This window comes from Oxyura jamaicensis, chromosome 1, assembly GCF_011077185.1.
Source record: "Oxyura jamaicensis isolate SHBP4307 breed ruddy duck chromosome 1, BPBGC_Ojam_1.0, whole genome shotgun sequence".
Taxonomy (NCBI): Eukaryota; Metazoa; Chordata; class Aves; order Anseriformes; family Anatidae; genus Oxyura; species Oxyura jamaicensis.
Genome location: NC_048893.1, coordinates 187,976,487 through 187,995,745, shown reverse-complemented (window position 1 = coordinate 187,995,745; position 19,259 = coordinate 187,976,487). Strand labels below are relative to the sequence as shown.

The window sequence follows — 19,259 nt, the reverse complement described above, 5'->3', positions numbered from 1 at the left end:
ACCCTTTCCATAAAGAAATCCTTCCTGGCTTCTAATATAAACCTCCTCTGGTGCAGTTTGAGCCTTTCTCTTGTGTCCTATTGCTTTAATCAATATATCTGGGAGTCCAAACACCTTTCCAGCTGGGGTGATGTGAACGCTGGCCCCGGTGCATGACGTTTGGCACAGTTGGCAGGATCCCAGTGAGCTCTGGCAAAGGGAGAGCGAGGAACAGACTGGGTGCCCAGCTGGCACGCGGCCACAGCATTCGGCCAGGGTGACCTCCCTGCTGAGTTGGGATAATGAGATGGAGTTACCAAAATGCCTCACCTCAGATAAATAGTCTCAAAAAAAAAAAACAGGGAAAAAAAATCAGCAAGATGTGCATTGTGCTCAGTTGTTATCAAGATGCTTGAAATGAATATGCCGCTGTTTTGCTGTGAGGCAAGAAGAAGTGTGAGAGCTGCAAATGCAGCAGCACAGAGGCAGCTGGGGCTGATGTGCCTGGCGTTGGGGTGTGCAGAGCAGGAGGGAAATCTGAGACACCAGGGGGTGGATGGTGGGAGGGAGGTCTGCGGGACTTCTGCACTCAGGAGTAGGCAGACAAGTCAGACAGTGGGATGTGGTAACAGCATCGTTAATCGTTTGGGGATTAACAAAGCACAGAGGGCCCCGGGGGTATCGCAACACACTGTCTCTGTGCTCAGTTACATGGAGTCACAAAACTTTGCAGAAATAAACTAGCAAAGGCTGGGAGAGCAGTTACAATGAGAATGGGAGCTTGGGGAAAGTAGCACCCATTTGAGTCCTCCTGAATTAGCATGTTTGGGTGGTGTCTTGCAAAACCCTGTGGCAGCCCAGGGGCTGAGGAGCACTGGATCTTCTGCGGAAATTCCACTCCCAGTGAAGGTGGCTCCAGGAAGCCTTAAAACTACAGGATCCCTCACCCTTTCATTGGGACAGCGATGTAGTATCTTGGAAAAGCATAGCTGCGGCTGGTTGGTATTTACTGGAACTAGCCACACGGTGAGGCATGTGTTCTCCAAATTTTGTAAGCACTGACAGGGAAGCTATCATCCTGGGAATGAAAACCCATGTGTAAGGCAAGCGTCCCCCTTGCTTTGAAAGAACTGCAAACATCACTGCAAAGAGTTGCACTCAGGAAAGAGGGCAGAGGTGTTACCGTACTACTGGTGCAGCATTGTTGGGCTGGAAAGGAGGCCTAAAGCACATGAGCTGCACAGAAAGGCTCCTCAGAAAGAGCAGTTCCTGGCACTATTCCAGGTGGGAACACCTAGGGAAGAGACAGACAGCAACCTAGCCCCTTATTTGCAGGGCTTGTATAAAGAAGCAAAGGGGAAAGGCCAAGGGATGCTGTGCCTCCTTTGCTTGCCCCCCCCAGGCTGCCTGGCTGGAAGCAGGGCTTGGGAAGGTGTCCTCCCTCTCTGTTGTAATAACAGGAGACAATTGCTGGGGCTATTGCCCCTGTGTCTGCCTTGTAATGCACTGCAGCCACTGTAATAAGCAACAGGGTATAGCTATTTTAGATGACAAGTCAGAGGTAACCCTAATTTGTGGAAACCTGTCCTGGTTCCTCCAGAATAAATTAATAAATATTAAAATGGGGAAGGGGAGGCAGTTTGGTTTGTAAATAAACTATGTGTCCTGGTGTGCAAAAATAGGTTAACAGCTATCATATGCAAGTGTCCTTCCTCAGGCTGCAGGAGCTTCTGTCACCCTGCCCGGCCGGGCAGAGGCAAGCACCAGGCAAGGTGCTACCGCCCTGCTGCGTGCCTTCTTTGCTACAGCTCTTGCTAAGAGTCACAGGATCAGCGCTCCTTTTCCTGGGAAGGTCAGCAGCCCACGTTCAAGGGTACCCACACAGGCATGTGATTTCTCATGGGACTGTGCCTCAGTGCTTGGAGGACTGCGGTTTATGTCCAAGGTGCAAAGCTGTCCCGCTGCATGGGTGCCATCCTGCTACCTGGGCTTACTGAGGGAGGTGGAGGCACAGGGTGTCATGGGTGATAAAGAACAGCGGAATCTATGACAATCCAGCATTCTGAAATTGACATGGTCAGATGATGAGTTTAACGGGTTGCCCAGGGGGGTGGTGGAGTCACTGTACCTGGGGGTGTTCAAGGAAAGGCTGGACGTGGTGCTGAGGGACATGGTTTACTGGGTGATATTGGTAGCAGGGTGATGGTTGGACCAGATGATCTTGGAGGGCTTTTCCAACCTTAATGGCTCAGTGATTTATTTCTATGGGGGCAAAGCCAGGTCCCCACAAAGTCAGTGCCTTATAGGGACAGACGATGCCCACAACTGTTTCCTTCTCAGGAGACCCCGTCAGGCCTCCGAGGACCGAAGGGGCCCCTTAGCCCCCTGAGGCGGGGCGAGGGCAGGGCTGACATGGCACCGAGCCCAGCCAATAGCAGGGCCGATCTCGGTCCCGCCTCCGCCGCGCAGACCAATGGGGAGCCGGGAGGGGAGCGGGGCGGCACTTTCCGTGAAGGTGACGGGGCCGGCGGCAAGATGGCGGGCGCAGCGGGGCTGGGCCGGCGGCGCGCGGCGGTGGCCGGGCTGCTGCGGGTGAGGCGCGGGGCGGGGGGGGCGGCGTGGGGGGGGGGGGGGAGGCGCTGCTCGGCCCCATCCTGTCACAGCCCCGGCACCGCCGTGCGGCCCCGGGGGCTGAGCCAAGGTCATGGCTGTGTCTGAAGAGGAGGAGGAGGAGGAGAAAGAGAAAGAGGAGGGAGGGAAGGGGGGAGGAGGAGGGAGGAGGAGGAGGGAGGAAAGGAGAAGGTGAGGCAGGGGTAGGGGGAGACAGCCGGGTGTGGCCGCGCTTGGAGGCTTGGAGGGGCGCTGTGAGGATTTGGGAGGCTGCTCCCCACCCGCCCGGAAAATCTTTTTTTTTTTTTTTTAAATAAGTCTCTCGTTGGCACGAAGCATGGCCGCGGCTAGCAGGAGGCGGCTGCAGCGTTGTCTCCTTTCTTTCCAGTGTGCCGCAAAGGCGAGAGCCGGGCATGATCTGGTAAGCACGCACGGAGATCCCGTGTGGGGGCAAAGCAGGAGAGGTCGTGTAAGAACAGACAGCGATCTAGTCGGGGGGTAATCCAGGAGAGAGCTGGTCAGCACGGGTGGCTTTGGTGCTGTGGGGGGTTTGGTGCTAACGAAGCCTTTACAGCCCTTGCCAGGGCCCCGTGCAGCTACAGGTCACTTTGAGAGAAATTTCGTTCAAAACTCTGTGTTGGAAAGCCCGACCTGAGCTGTGAGGGTGAAAAATAATGTAAAAACAATCGAAAAAATGTCTTTTGTTTGTTGAAGTTTGTCAGATGGCGAGAGAAACAGGCTGCGCTTTCAGCTGTCAGTGCAGTACCAGGAGGCGTTGTTTTCAGCTGTAAGATGGTTGGTGCCTTTGTGGTGTCCAGAGGTGGTTTTTCCTTTTAATTAGTAATCATTCAGCTCTCATTCCGCGGTCAGAATGTCTTCAGTGTGCTGGAACGTGTTCTGAGGAAATGGCTCGAACTCTTTGTGTTTTAAGCTGCTGGTTTCTGTTGGAAGATAACTCCTAACGTTTGCAGCAACGCCTGCAGGTGTATCTCTGCCTATTGCACTGCTGCTTACGTGGAGCTCATTGCCAGTGGATTAGTCTGTTCAGGTGCGGTTTTTGTCTTTTTCTTGGTTTCATTGGCATCTCTTGTATCATTCTGAACTTGTTATTCCCACTTCTGCACATGAAATGCCAATGAAACGATGCTGTAGGTGTAAACTGCCATCATTTAAAAAACAGAGAATTTAATGAAAGCAATGAATGAACCCAAGTCCAGCGAAGCAGACAGGCTATTGAATGCTTCTCAAGATAGGTATCTCCCTGGTTGTCGGACCACTTGTGAGTGTACGTAGTCAGGCATTGGAAGGGGTTGCCCAGGGAGGTGGTGGAGTCACCATCCCTGGGGGTGTTCAAGGAAAGGTTGGATGTGGTGCTTAGGGACCTGGTTTAGTGGGTGATATTGGTGGTAGGGGGATGGTTGAACCAGATGATCTTGGAGGTCTTTTCCAACCTTAATGATTCTATAACAGATTTAGCAAAAATAAAATGCTTTTTGTTTTTAAAAGAGTATCTGATTATTTTTTTCAGGAGATATTTTTCTCACAGATGTTATGGTGAGACTTTGTAGTAGACTACGTATTAAAAAAAGCATTTTATGATTTTTGTATTTTAGTAGTCTGTGCTGCTTAGACTATTTTTTGCAGAAAAATATTTTTTTGTAACTGGTACGTTACTGAAATGTTGATACGTTGCTTTGTTGATGCGGAATTCTGAGGACTTTATTTTTCAGGCTTTGAAGTACACAAGCCGTGGCTATGCATCACAGCGTACTTTAAATGTAAGTATAAAGTACCATCTGAGTGCAATAAATCACTGTTAAATTTGCTTCTTAACCTCTGAAGTTCAGAAGGTTATCAGAAAAAACCTGCATTGTTGACAATGTGTCTCTTGCCCAAGTCACGTTACTGCAAAAATTGGAATAAAGGTCAGATTTCCCATTTTTTTTCTGCTTTGCTGACTGTTAGTGTGGAACAGAACTGGTTAGAATTGCATCAGGTAACTTAAATTTAATGCAGCTTTCTACCATTTATTGGAGAATAGAGTTGATGCCAATACAGATGATGCTCTTTGAAATAATTTGTATGCTATTCTGCCTCATGTGCTCTTGTAATGCGAGTGATTAATACGTTAACGATTAACATTATTATCACTTAAGTCAATCATGGCTCCAAAGAAGGAGATACAGAAACAGACCAAATATAACTTGTCCTTTTTTCTGGCTTAAATATTTTCTAGTGTTTTGTTTCTTTGCTTGTCCCTAAATAAAGAAGTCAAGGTGAGACCCTGTGAAGTTTGGTCAGACTTCTATTTAAACCAGTACAGTTGGAGTTTTTGCTGATTCTTATCAGTAGCTGTCCAGGGTAACCAAAGATCAGAAACATGCATCTTTGTGGTGCCAGGTCATCGTGCTGCTCTGACAGGGCTAGCACGTAGTCACGCTGATGTAACATTAAAGCCAAGAGGCAAAATAAAATAAATCTGTTTCAAGAGACTACTAAGTATAGAGTTGAATGTTGTACCGTGTCTTTAACCACTGTTTACACATAAGCAGATCTTTAATCTGATGGAGTTTTAGCAAAGCCTGGTAGGATTCTTACTCTTCCAAGGCCCATGGTATTGCTTCACTAAATGTGGAGTTAATGTTCATGTAACTGTAGCGGCTGGAATCAGGGGAGGGAAGATCCAGTTTATGACAATGCTGTCTGTGGTGTACAGACCCTGTCAGTACACTACTGTTAAACTCCCTGGCATTTGGTAAGACACCTTTGTGAGTGCAGTGGGTTTGAGGAGTTGACCAAATGGAGGTTGCTTAAGCAGGGTCACCTAGAGCATGTTTCCCAGGACAGTTTCCAGGTGACTTCTGAGGACCTCCAAGGAGAGAGACTCCACAGCCTCTCTGGGCAACCCACCCAGCACAGAAGGCCTAACTCAGAGGGAGCCTCCTGTCCTTGCACTGGGCACCACTGACCAGAGCCTGGCTCCATCCTCTCTGCACCCTCCCTTCAGGGATTTCGGGACACGGATGAGATCCCCCTGAGCCTCCTCTTCTGCAGGCTGAGCAGCCCCAGCTCTCCCAGCCTCTGCTCACAGCAGAGATGCTCCAGTGCCTTCATCATCCTGGTGGCCCTGCCTTGGGCTCTCTCCAGTGTGCCCAGGTCCCTCTGGTCCTGGGGAGCCCAGAACTGGACCCAGCACTCCAGGTGTGGCCCCAGCAGTACTGAGGAGAAGGGAAGGATCACCTCCCTTGACCTGCTGGTGGCACTTGAGCTAATGCAGCCCAGGTTGTCCTCAGCCTTCTTAGCAGCGAGGGCACATTATTGCCTCAAATTCAAGCTGGTGTCCAGCAGGACCCCCAGGCCCTTTACTGCAGAGCTGCTTTCCAGCTGAGTGGCCCCCAGCATGTCCTGGTGCCTGGGCTTGTTCCTCTCCAGGTGAAGGACTCTGCACTTCTCCTTGCTGAATTCCATGAGGTCCTGTCAGCCCATTTCTCCAGCTGTTGGGGTCCCTGTGGATGGCACGTGGCCCTCTGCTGTATTGGCCACCCCCAGCTTTGTGCCATCTGCAGACGTGCTGAGGGTGTGCTCTGCCCCATCATCCAGTTTGTTAGTAAACAGGATCGCACTCAGCACTGACCCCTGGGGTTCTGCACTAGTTACTGGCCTCCAGCAAGACTTTGTGCTGCTGGTCACAGCTTTCTGGGCCTGGCTGTTCTGCCTGTTTTTGAGCCACCTTGCTGTTCAGCCCGTATGCCCCCCATTTATCTATAAGGATCTTATGGGGGATGGTGTCCAAGGGCTCCCTGTAGTTCAGGTAGACAATACCCCCTGCTCCCCTCATCCATCAGGCTGGGCACTTCATCGTAAAGGTTCATTGGGTTGGCTAAGGATGACTCCCACTTAAGGAATCTGTGCTGGCTCTTCTGATAATTTTTGTCATTGTGCCTGGAAATGGTTTCCGGGGTTAGCTGCTCCGTGAGCTGCTTCCCAGGTGTCAAGCTGAAGCTACTGGCCTGTAGCTCCTGGGGGCTCCTTGAAGATGGGAGTGTCGCTTTCCTGCTGTCCTTGGGCACCTCTCCCAGTTGTGACAACCCAAAGCTTGAGTGGCCTTACAGTGACATCTGCCAGCTCCCTCAGCACTCACGGGTGTGTCCCACCAGGTCCTGTGCACCCACACATGTCCAGTTTGCTCAGGTGTTCCCTCACCTGATTCTGTTCCACCAGAGATGCATCTTCCTTGCTCCAGCCTTGCAGCCTGGGATTCCTGACGGCTGCTCCTGCTAGCAGAGTCTGAGGTGAAGGAGGCACTCAGTACCTCAGCCTTTTCTGTTTTTATCACCAGGACCCCTGTCCCATTCCCTAGTCTTCCTTTTGTCACCGATGTACTCAGAAGCCCTTCTTGTCTTTGATGTCCGTGGCCAGATTCGTTTCCACCTGGGATTTAGCTTTCCTGCCCTGATCCCTGGCTGCTCTTACAGTGTCTCTGTATCCCTCCCAGGCTGTCTGTGGAAACAAGGGCTTCCACTCTCTGTAGGCCTCCTATTTCTGTTTGAGTTTGCCCAGGAGCTCCTTGTTCATCCATTGAGACCTCCTGGTGGTTTTGCCCCACTTCCTCTGTGTTGGGATGCATCGCTGCTGAGCTGGGAGGAGGGGATCCTCGAATATTGGGCCCCTCTCTTGGGCCTCTCTTCCCTCCAGGGGCCTGGGACTCTTTCAGGTATCGCCAGGGCAGAGCTCAGTGCATTCCAGCTGTCCTCTCATGAAGGACAACCCCAGACCTGAGCTTCCCAGCCTGTCCTCCCTAAAGAGCCTGTGTCCCTCGCTGCAGCACCCCAGCCATCAGAGCCACGCTGCCCCATCTCTGTCCTCCCACCGAGATCCCTGCAGGTGTGCCCAGATCCCCAAGATTCCTCGTGTATTTGTTCATTTCTTGTGCTGTGTGCGTTCATAAAGATAATTTTGGTGCTCTGAGCTACTTGCAGGATAAAAGGGAAGCTGGGACACGAATAAAGTGGACAAACTTAAAACATCGGTGTCTGTGTACACGTGTAACGATGCTGTGACGTTTACTCCGTGCTTCTCCTCTTAGGAAGTGGTGATAGCGAGTGCTGCAAGGACACCAATTGGCTCTTTCCAAGGATCTCTCTCGTCATTGCCAGCCACCAAACTGGGTTCCATTGCAATTAAAGGAGCAATTGACAGAGCTGGTAAATATAAATATATATGTATATATATTTTCATGAGACAACATCAAACAGCTCTGAATGTTATCATCTGTGTCTTTTGGTTTTAACTTGCTTGTTAAACAGATGGCCCTGGTGTTTTGTTTTCTTTTGTTTTTGCTTCTAGCACTTCTATGTCTTTATCCACAAATGGTATTTAAATAAACCTGTTCCAGTCTGAATTAATTGCTGCTTCTAAGAGCAGAATATGATTTAGGAATATCTGTGCTAATCCAAATCCCACTGAACAAGCTAATTGGCTGTAGTTTTATGACACCCCTAAGCTACTTGTTGCTGAAACCAGGTCTCCTTCCTTGTCCTCTCCATTTTTTTACATGGGCACTTACAATTGTCTCACACCCCTGTGAGCCTATTCATAGACTTAAATCAGGCAAAAAGTCACTTTTGAGGCAAGGAGGGTTAATTTTCTACAGATTTGGCTTCTTGGAGCAGCATGTTACAAGAACTTTACACCAGGGCTGTTGCAAGAGAAGCAGTTGGGAGAGCAGGCCCCTTCTGTCTGGTGGCAGCTGGCTGTTAGTTTGGCTCGCAGGCGTTAAACCAACAAACCTGTTTCTTTGGACATAATTCTGCTAGGTAGAAAGCTTTGTGGATCTGGGATCCCCAGTTCCTCATGTCCCATGAATATGGGGATACAAATCTGGAAGGCACCAGACCTGGAATGCTTTCAGCACACAGGTTGGACGCGGCATGCTTTGTCCCTTTACTATGGGAAACTTTAATGGGAAGGCTTATAAAAGGGACTTACAGCTTTTGTGAGAAGAATCTCAAATCAAGAGTTTTGTTTTATAGGTATCCCCGTGGAAGAAGTTAAAGAAGTGTACATGGGGAATGTCTTGCAGGCTGGACAAGGACAAGCTCCGGCAAGACAAGCAGTCCTGGGCGCAGGTGAGCGTTGTCCTGACGCTGGGTTAAAGGTGGTCTTACTTTTCTGCAGAGAGCTGCTAAGGAACTGGAGGTGTTGGAGCTGTGAGCTAAGGCAGGGTGGCTGCCCAGCCCTTCAGTGAGACAGGCTGCGTGCCTGCTCTTCCCTTGGGGGTAAAGGCTCCATGTTGTAAGTGAGCCTAAAGTGTCAGTGCTCAGGAATCAGTTTTCACACACACAAAGGACGTTACTGCTGCACTTGTTGCAGAACCTGGAGAAGCTGAAAACTTCAAGAGCACTTTATGCTAATGATAGTTGCTGCTTGTTGACTCTTTGATGAGACATGATTTCTTCAGAGTATCATTAATCATAGAATCATAGAATATCCCGATTTGGAAGGGACCCACGAGGATCATCGAGTCCAACTCCTGGCACCACACAGGTCTACCCAGAAATTCAGACCATGTGACTAAGTGCACAGTCCAAGCACTTAAACTCTGACAGGCTTGGTGCTGTGACTGCTTCCCTGGGGAGCCTGTTCCAGTGTGCAACAACCCTCTTGGTGAAGAACCTCTTCCTGATATCCAAATCATTTTCCTAATTTCGAAATACCCGGATATATATAACATATCAGGATGTATATGCAAATATTTGGATATCATTTTCCTGACCCCGTAAAGGTTAAAACCATCGGTGAGTTTCCATGAACTGCAGATACGGGTATGTCCTTACACTCCTCTTCTTGAGGAGCCTGGAGTTGTGACTGACAGGATTTGCCCTGTGATGTGGACTACAGCACAAATTTCTTCTCCCTTTTGCTGTAGGGCTGGCTTTCCATACCTTACTATGGTTCTAAAAACTATGGGTCCAGGAAGAATTGGGTACTTCCTTGGCTCTGTCCCTGTACTTTGAAAAAGAAGGAACAGCTGCTGTCTGGGGCAAATGGATGGATATGACTCTTTTCTCTCTGCTGGCTATTTTCCCCATCTCATTGCTGGCATGGAGGTGACGTGCTGGTAGTGGGGCTGTAGGGCAGAGGCAGTGATGCAGTGTTTTTAAGCCAAGCTGCACAAAAGAGAATGCGTGGCTATTGTCCTGAACACTCACTCAATAGCAGTAATAACAACTCAGCAATTGTGTCAGTGACACCTAGTAACTTTGGTCGTCTTTGTACTGCATAGGTTTAGACTTCCTGTACCGCTGGGATAATGTCCAGTAGCACTGAGCAACTGGCAACAGCTTGTTTATGGCTTTTCAGTCTTGTGTGCTTCTTAGAGTCGGGTTTGGCTGTGAGGAGGAGGAATAGTGCTGGAGTCTGTTCTCTGATCTCCTGCTGTCCGAATCCTCACTGGCTTCCTCTCTTAACACCTGAGTCTGTTGCCTGAAGGGGAGAAGCCCGAGAAGGACAGTAATTAGAGGGTGAAGGTGGATAAATTGTCCTGGCAGGCCAAACAATGTTAGCTAGCTAATGAAATCTTGTTGAAACACCAACACAGTGGTAGTCTACCCTTAAATAATAGTTTGTGTAACTTACTTGACTTAGGTCTGCCCATCTGCACTCCTACTACAACTGTCAATAAGGTCTGTGCTTCAGGAATGAAATCGATCATGATGGCAGCACAAAGCCTGATGTGTGGGAGTCAGGTATGTGCATTTTAGTGCTGTTTTATGGAAAAAACCACGGTTAATGTTGTAGATCCTGTCCTGCTGATGGCTGGGGCCCTTGATTTGGGACTGTGTTTTGACTTGCAATAATGAAGCTAATTTGCAAGGTTTTGTTTAGGTCATGCAACCTGAGTTTTATAGTTGCTCAAATATGTTTTGGTTTAAAACAGGGGAAAAAAAGTATTGTAGTTAGGGAACTGTCAGATTTATTTTTAGAGCTGAGCAAGTAGGGTAGATTTTGGTTTATGGTTATTTACATCCTCTCCCTATTGTACCCCCGCCCAAAAAAAAAAAAAAAAAAGAATTAGGGAGTTTCAAGCTTTCTGATTTGAAAATTCAAGATTTTTTTTCCCCTAAATTTAGATTTTGTTGAAACAGATTTCATCTTACCTTTCAGATCCATTTACCACATAAATGAATTAAATGTACATATTAAAACAGTGTTGTTTCAAAGTACATTAAAGATGTTTCAGGCTTTTTATTGCTTTCAAAGGAGCTGAAGCTACTGTTGCAGAAGAGCATTTTCGTTTAAGAGCTTGTTGGAGGGGAGTTACTCATCTCTGCCAACTGTACTCTTAAGATTCTCTGTATGAATAGGAAAAATCTACCCTTGAATGGAAGGATGAGACAATAAATACACCATTTTCACCAAGCTGCTAAATGCTAGGCAGCAAAGAATAATACAGAAGTGTGAATGTGAATTAAAAACATTTCGGTTTTGCTTTTAATTCCATACCTAAAGCATCTGGCAACATCCTTTCTCTGAAGTGCAGATACTGTCAGCTCCATATATATTTTTGGCTTACAAAACAAATGGCTCATAAGTGAGAAATACGCTTAGCTATATGTACATTGTCCCCAGCACGAAAATAGCATTATTTTTTAAGTTGGGCAGCTACATCCTGCTTTGGCCTTGCTGCGCAGAGAGCGGCACTTCACCCAGTGCCTGCTGAACTTGGTGGAAGTCTTCCCACTGAACTTTGAATCAGGTCCAGCTGTGGAAACAGCCACATTTGGGTTTAGTAACGTGCATCCAGCGAGTTCATTGGAGTGGTCACGGATGTGATTTGTTTGACAGATGCTGACCACGCACTCTGAAGGGAACTGGACTTTGAGCTGAGCTAGTCACACCTGCTCTGCTGCCAGTCTGAGCAAAAGCAGACCCGCTGCCCAGTTAGTGGCTGTCAGCTATAAATAATGCCTTTTTCTGGGGGTTGTTTGTTTTTCCTGGCTGCAGACTGCGAGGTGTCTGTGGTGTGGATCAGGGATAGATCCCAGAGGCTTGAGTCAGCACGCATTTAGTATCGTACAAACAACTGCGTTAACTCCAAGTCTTCCACGTGATGGAGCTGAAATGCACGCGACTCCTGTTCCTCTGGTCTATTACTGCTCCCGCACCTCAGCTGCCTTTCCGATTTACCTGCCTTTCCAGTTTGTCTCCAGCCTCCTTTGTTTTCTTTGTTACTCCATGCCGCTGTTCCTGCATCGAGTTTGCAATCTGTTCTGGGCCAAACCATTATTTTTCTAAGGCTCAGTTGCAAGACCTAATTATAACTCATGTAAAATACCTTTTCTAGTTACAGTAACAGCAACACTGAACTCTCAAAAACTAATGCTATGTTGTTTGTTTTTTTTTTTGCATTTTTCTTGCAATTATCTCAAAAATCACAGCTGAGTCTGTTCTTCACACCCTGAACGGCAGATATGTGTATGGCTCTCATAGCTGTTTGTGTTTGTTCTGTCTCAGCTTGGAAAGTAAACTAATTTATAAATGCTCCAAATAATTCAGCTTAATTCAAGTTCAGTGATCTTTCTTTATTAAAGTCACTTTTTTTTTGCTGGCATTTTCCAATGAAAAAAACCTTAAGTCATCTCTCTTTACATAGCGAGGTGTTAACAAAATTATGTAAAACTGCAGGTACTTCTAAACTTGTGTCTCTTGATCGGTCTCTTAGATTCTGCCTGCTGCTTGTTCCATAGGGAGCTGCTAACGAAGAGCAAAAATGAGAAATTTAGAGGAGAAAGAAACTGTTTAAAGTAAAACTTACAATCTGATCTTGGAAGCTTTTGGAGTAAAAGTGCAAGAGACCAGCGTGGCTCTTGCAGCTTTCCAAAATTACATTCCAGGTAAAAGTCCAGTTGCGCTGTCAGCACGGATTAGCTCTCTTCAGCTGTTGTCCCTGCTGTTTGCTTTTCAAATGTGTAAAGATTTTTTTCCTTTTTCTCTAAGACTCCTCAGAAATATGAAGTGTCCACTCTTAAGCTTTTCTTAGTATCTGTTCCCAGAAGTCGTGTAGAACACACTGTATTAATAATTTGAACGTGTTTTGTTTGAGCAGGACGTCATGGTTGCTGGTGGAATGGAGAGCATGTCTAATGTTCCCTATACAATGAGCAGAGGAGCAACACCGTACGGAGGAGTAAAACTGGAAGATCTGATAGTAAAAGATGGACTCACAGATGTCTATAACCATATCCATATGGTAAATATTCCTGCAGAATTCTGAATTACCTGCCATACACCTCATGCTGCTTTGAAGGCGTTGCTTATTATTAAGCTGCTTCATCTAGCAAACCTAGAAATGAGGAACATTGAGGGAGGAAAATGTTTTCCTTTTCCAGGCTTCCTGTAGTGACTGTGATGGAGAGACTACACAGAAGGTCAAAACAGAGTAGAAAATTGTGTTAATGTTTATTTGTCTCTCATTGAAGCCTGAATAGCTTAGAACAGGGATTAAAAAAATGAAACCAACCACCCCACAATTTCTGCCACTGACAGATTGCTTTTGCTCTCGGTGTAGGAGAGAGCAGTTAAGTTACTTGATGCCTTTGGGGATAACCATTTTTATGGCTTGGTGGGCTCTCATGTTTGTCTTCCCTCCCCCAATGTGCGTACCTCCTATCTTCTGTTAGAAGGTTGGAGTCAGCTGATGCACTTGGCTCATCAGCATGATAACTTACATTGGACAAATAGCTGCAAACTTGGGATGGGCGTGGAAAAAATCTGAAGTGAAGATAGTGAAGAGCAAGCATCAGGAAAGAACATCTTGAAAGGACAGTAACTATTTTCAGTGTACCAACACTTCTGACCTTTGCCTATAATAATTCATAGTTGTAGGGTGTTATTTACTGACGAGTTAGTGTTCTTGCTACTATCCCTGAAAACATTGTGTTTAGCTGTTCTGTGTACTTGGTACAGATCTCACTGCTCTTGCTTTATTCGCTTTGCAGTACCGTGCACACTGCTTAGGCTATTGGTTGAAAACCATTCATGAATTTCAGCTAAAATGATTTTTGACCATGAGAATTTTTTATAGGAATGCAAATACTGGCTTTGCTAGTTCCTGGCAGGCAGGGGGAAACCTCTGGGAGCCTGTTGTAATAACACAGAGTATTAATAGATTAGGATGCTATTTCAGAAACGTTTGTCTTTATTGTAGCAGCTGTGGGTTGCTTGGAGAATCTTAACAGTCTGCAAGAGAATATACAGGAAGAACCATCCGATGGCTTTAGGAACTCACTCGTGTCTGTGTTCTGGCAATAAACCAAGTTGGCGGTGCTGTGAACACTTTGTGTGTGTAAACTGTAGAACAAGCAAGTTCAGCTTGTTTGAGGAGCTAGGGGAACAGTACTAAAGGGTTTTGTGGTGATTCCCTGGGTTTTCTACAGAAATAAGGAGTGGAACAAAATCTGATTCCGAATAAGTCTTTCAGGTTGACTGAATGAGTATCCTTTTTAATTTTAATTTTTAAAATTTTGTTGCCAGGTATTGGGACAGGTAACAAATTACAATTACAATTTTGATGGATTAATCTATATATGATTTGTTTGTTTCATTCTGGTTACTAGACAAAAAGTGTAAAGGCAGGTATTGTACAGTCTTTAGGATATCACATCCCAAAGGCTAAGTGAGTCCTGTGTGTTGACCTGTTCCTGTAACCTTTGGAAGAGACCAGCTAGCAATGGCATGGAAACGCTAGGAAGATGATGCAAACACTCTGCTCTGTGGCTGAGCAGCGTTCTTCAGTCTCTGAAAAAGTCAGCCTAAGCACTTTAAAACTTGCTTTGCATGCAGTTTTTTAATTTACTCAAAAGCTTTGTAAGGAATGTTCCTTCCCAGCTGGATAATCTGGATCCAGAGAACAGGTGCTAAATCTGAAGTTCCTACTTCAAAGGCAGAAGCTTCTGGTTGATCATGATTGTGCAAAGTAGAAATGAACACCAAATACTAGCCACATTAAATTCTGAAAATCTGTTTTTTTCACATACGTTTCTAGTTCACCTCTCCAGAAATACCAAACGTAACCTGTCTGATTTTCTCCAAGGGCAACTGTGCTGAGAATACGGCGAAAAAGTTCACCATTTCACGAGAGGAACAAGACACTTACGCCATAGGCTCTTACACTAGGAGCAAAACAGCCTGGGATTCGGGAATACTCAAAAATGAAATAGTTCCTGTCACTGTTTCTAAAAAAGGTATTATGGAAAGGTGTGATAAAATTAATTGTGTTTCTCATTGCAAGCTGTAACATTTTTATTTAGTACAAATGATGCTGCTTAAATATGCAGGTCTAAGGAACAAAGAAACCCCTACATGTGTATGTCTAGCTGTATTTATTACTTCAGAATAGCAAAGAATTTTCAACCATGCAGACTGTCTGGTGACCAGCAGTTAATCACCTGAAATCTGTTTTTATTTTTTTCTCTAATGGTACATACCATATTTTTGTTATATGTTGGATGACTGTGTATTGAATTTAACTAGAGGAGCTTGATGATGTGTTTTAATTTTCCTGTAACTTACCTTAAAAATATGTTTTGTCCTTTTCATTCACCCATCAAGGAGTATAAATGGATTTGCTGTGAGTGAATGGCATTAAGGAATATTTTTTTTAATTTCCATAAACACACTTTTGACATGCATAAATTAGTTTCATTTTCAACTAAAATGAATTGTTCAAGCAGGGCAACATTTAATTGAAGAATGTGTTAAAATTGACTGTACAACAAAAATCTCAACCAAATCTGAATTTCAGGAAAGCCAGACACAGAAGTGGCAGAAGATGAAGAATATAAACGTGTGGATTTTAGTAAAGTTTCAAAGCTGAAAGCTGTTTTCCAAAAAGAAAATGGTAAATATTGTTAAATCAACTGCTTAATTGTTTACCAGGTACACAGATTCTTTATTAGAGTGAAGAGTACTGCTCATGAGCTTGACTGCCTGACAGTGAACCATTAACTTTTAAATGTCTGCGAGGGAAATAATCCTAAGAAGAAATCCAAGCCTTGTTTTCACAACAGTATAATCTGGCTTGAGTGAAAAGAGATGGTCCAAGAGCCTGTAGAGCAGTGAAAACCTGTTCTGTGCATTCACATTAAAGATCGAAATGGATTACCTTGGTCACTAGCAAGTATAACCCTCTTGGTTCTTTGAGAGCTGGCGTGCCTTTACACGGTTACCTGTTACCTCCCAGGTCTGTAGGTGATGAATCTTTCTGGCTGAAGTCGGTGTTCCCTCACAGCCGCGTTTGAGCTGGAATTCTGCGTTAACGCTGGCAATGCTGCTGGCGTGGAAGGCATGATGTGAACGGCCCTTTAGATAAAGCTTATGAATACATGACTATACGTGTTCGATCAAACTCATCTGAAAGAAAAACAAAACAAAACTGACAGAATATTGGTAGTTAGCTCAGTGCAGTAGCTGTTACCAAGGGCCTGGTCGATGTACCTGGGCTGTGTCATTTTCCCCCGTGTTTAAACAACGCGTTACCTTTTCCAGGAACAGTTACAGCTGCTAACGCCAGTACTCTGAATGACGGAGCAGCTGCTTTGGTTCTGATGACTACAGAGGCAGCCAAGAGACTGAAAGTTAAACCTCTGGCACGGATAGTTGGTAAGATTTTTCTTATCTTTGAGTGCAATACTGGAAAATATTCTTCTAGCATATTTATACTCTGACTGAGAATCCTGTTAGCCTTCACAGGACAGAAAAGGTGAGGCCTTAGGCACACGGCTGCATCATCTCAATACAGTCCTTGAAATCTTAAATGTCGTATCAGCAAGCTTTTAATCATAAACAATTTTCTATGTGGAATAACATCAAACATCTGAAAATGTTAATAAGAGACTCATTGAGGCACTAAACTTTAGGTGTATCCATTTTCAGGGACCATCATATTCAGAATTCTGTCTTGGCTGGGTTTGCTGTTTGCACAAATGAAAATTGTATATGGTAAAAATGTGTATAAACAGCTTTTTTTAACTTTTTTTTTTTTTTGTACAGCTTTTGCAGATGCTGCTGTCGATCCTATTGACTTTCCTATTGCACCTGCATATGCTGTTCCCAAGGTAGGAATAAAACCGCTTGTTTTCTGAAAGACAGCAAAATTCCTCAGTGCTGGATCATTGGTTGAAACCTTGGTTTATCTTCCTGTAATTACCACTGAAATTGTGATTCCTTCATAAATACAAAATATAGGTGTTTTTCAGAGGATCAGGGCTAGGATGTACGTAACAAACTTTGTATTTTTATTGGAAAATGTTGTTTTTTACTGGCCTTGTTTACACTTCTGCAATTAAGCAGCTGGTGTGGCTAAAAGGCAAAAAAAAAATATGGTTATACACGTATAGATCAGAATGAAACTAATGGCAGCTATATGGCAGTACTGCCTTTGAGTGTACTTCGTGTAGCAGTGGTCTTTGTATAAATGTGAGGAAAATGTGTTCCTGTCACAGGATGCTCTCCATTTCTTCCTTTGCAAAAACTAAACTTGTGCTCCAGTACCTCAGTTCTGCTTTTTCTATCTGAAAACAGATACGAACTCTAATGAGTTCTGGCTTCCTGTTTTTTTCACAGCAATAATTACTTTGATGACTATTTCTAGATTCTAAGTGAGACGGGCCTGAAAAAAGAAGACATTGCAATGTGGGAAATCAATGAAGCCTTCAGTGTTGTGGTGCTGGCCAATATTAAAATGCTGGGCATTGATCCACAAAAAGTAAACATTAATGGAGGTGCTGTCTCTCTTGGGCATCCAATAGGGTATGTAAAATAAGCATCGGGTTTTGTTCTGCATTGTTTTTTATTCTTCATGGAGGCATTGCCTTCTACGTGCTGCTAACATACTTGATCTTATTCTCAAACTTAATGCAAGTAGGGAGAGTGTTAAGAAATTCAACAGCAAGTACATGTGTACTTGCATTAATTCAGGTGTTAAATGCCGGGGTACTTTGAAAGAGCATGATCCCAGTTTTGTCTTCACAAGTAGTTACCACCGTTTATAGAAAGCTTGCTTGTTAGCACAGCTATACAGGTTTATGAAGCTTTAAAAGAAGTCACCGCTAACATGAGAAAATAAACAGTAATAATTAATCAACCAGTTAAGCTAGTAAAATGTACAGATAAACTTATGAAAATAGCAAAAGGGTATGGTACAGGCACTTGAATTTCCTTACATCAGCAAAGTGAAATGCCTAGTCCTGTCAGAGTATTCCCTGTAGGGAATCCAAACGTTTTCCATCACCTAATGCAGCAGATGAGGATAGTCTGGGGCATGTCCGTGGGGCTTTGGTGTGCTCTGAAGCTCCTTCACCTGGCTGAATTCCCTGCTGCGTTCTCCAGCAGCTATTTCCTCATGACTCAAGTATATCGCGTTAGTCCTCCTTAAGGGTGGTGAGGCTGCAAGCTCCAGGTCTATGAGGACAAATCCATTTCAGATCTACTCGCTGCACGTAGGTGAGAAGGAACCACGCTGTACAGCTGGAAGCAGTAGGAGTACTTTGTGGTTCAGAAGTTTGCCTTCACTAGATCTTTGCCAGCATAATCCGTCAAGATATGCTGACGCCTCCTGTGGAACAGCAGCTTCCTTTGATAATGGAATAGGATTTTTTGTCTTAAAACAAAACGTCTTCAGTCTGATGACAGCATTTAAATGTCTTAACTTGGCATGAGTGTACTGTGTTACATTATAGTGAGTTGTAACCAAAGAAACTGAAATGAATCTTTTTTTGTGTGTGGCAGAGACTTTTTACTTTCTTTGAAAGATCTTTGAGACTTGCAGAGATGCTTTGTAATATACAGAACACCTCGAGGTGACTTCCTTTTTCAGAAGAAATGTGGAGGTTCTGTTTGTGCACATATAGAAATCTTTCTGTTCATTAATACCGTAGTTAAAGAAAAATAGCCCACACTGCTTCTAGATTTAGGTTTGATTGTTCTTTTTGTTGGTTTTATGTTCTTGGTTTTATTTCTTTCCAGCGAGTCAGTACTATATATTCTGCCACTGATCTTGTGTGAGTCAAATTTCCTTCAGACTAAGGTGTGCATATTCTTTCTTTTAATCAGAATGTCTGGAGCAAGAATTGTTGTTCACATGGCCCACGCCTTGAAACAAGGACAGTATGGGCTTGCGGGAATTTGCAATGGTGGAGGAGGCGCTTCTGCGATACTGATTGAGAAGCTGTAGGCCCAAGCAGCTGCTGGAAAACAAAGCCTTAACCACTCCGATGTGAGTGATGAGCAACACCTGTTACATCTCATCTCTGAGTGGATGGATTCCTTAATGGCTGTTCTAAAGTTTCTAAAACGTCACTGATACAGACAGCGGGGCTTTTGTAACTTTGACTCAATGCAAGTTTTTATACAGTACAAGTAAAAAAAAATCATGATGATGGATCAAGACCTGACAATAAAGAATGTCTATGTCAACTGTGCTCCTGTCACTTATTTCTCACATGCCACTGAAACTGATGTCTCTTAGTAGGTCATATAATGCTGCTAGTAGAACAACTACCTTCTTAGAGTCTGGCTGCTTAATTTGCTATTTGGAAGTTATTAATTACTCAAGCCTGCTTAGCACACAGCTTTTGGAAAAGCTAAACACTTAAACACTTCACAGTTCT

The 19,259-nt window shown here is 44.8% G+C and overlaps 1 protein-coding gene across 2 annotated transcripts; it reads left to right on the top strand.

Moving 5' to 3' along the window:
* The first annotated feature begins 2,467 nt into the window (after nt 1-2,467).
* On the top strand, nt 2,468-19,065 carry ACAT1 (acetyl-CoA acetyltransferase 1). Of its 2 annotated transcripts, none has more exons than XM_035327220.1 (12): nt 2,468-2,571; nt 4,320-4,367; nt 7,676-7,793; nt 8,622-8,717; nt 10,237-10,337; nt 12,698-12,841; nt 14,684-14,834; nt 15,395-15,490; nt 16,138-16,251; nt 16,642-16,706; nt 17,243-17,400; nt 18,703-19,065. In XM_035327220.1, exons 1-12 carry the CDS (start codon nt 2,515-2,517, stop codon nt 18,821-18,823), a joined length of 1,269 nt encoding a protein of 422 aa, XP_035183111.1. In that variant the 5' UTR covers nt 2,468-2,514; the 3' UTR covers nt 18,824-19,065. The 2 variants fall into 2 exon arrangements, with proteins under 2 accessions (XP_035183111.1, XP_035183100.1); XM_035327209.1 differs by lacking the exon at nt 2,468-2,571 and adding an exon at nt 2,901-3,010.
* Nucleotides 19,066-19,259: the final 194 nt, after the last annotated feature.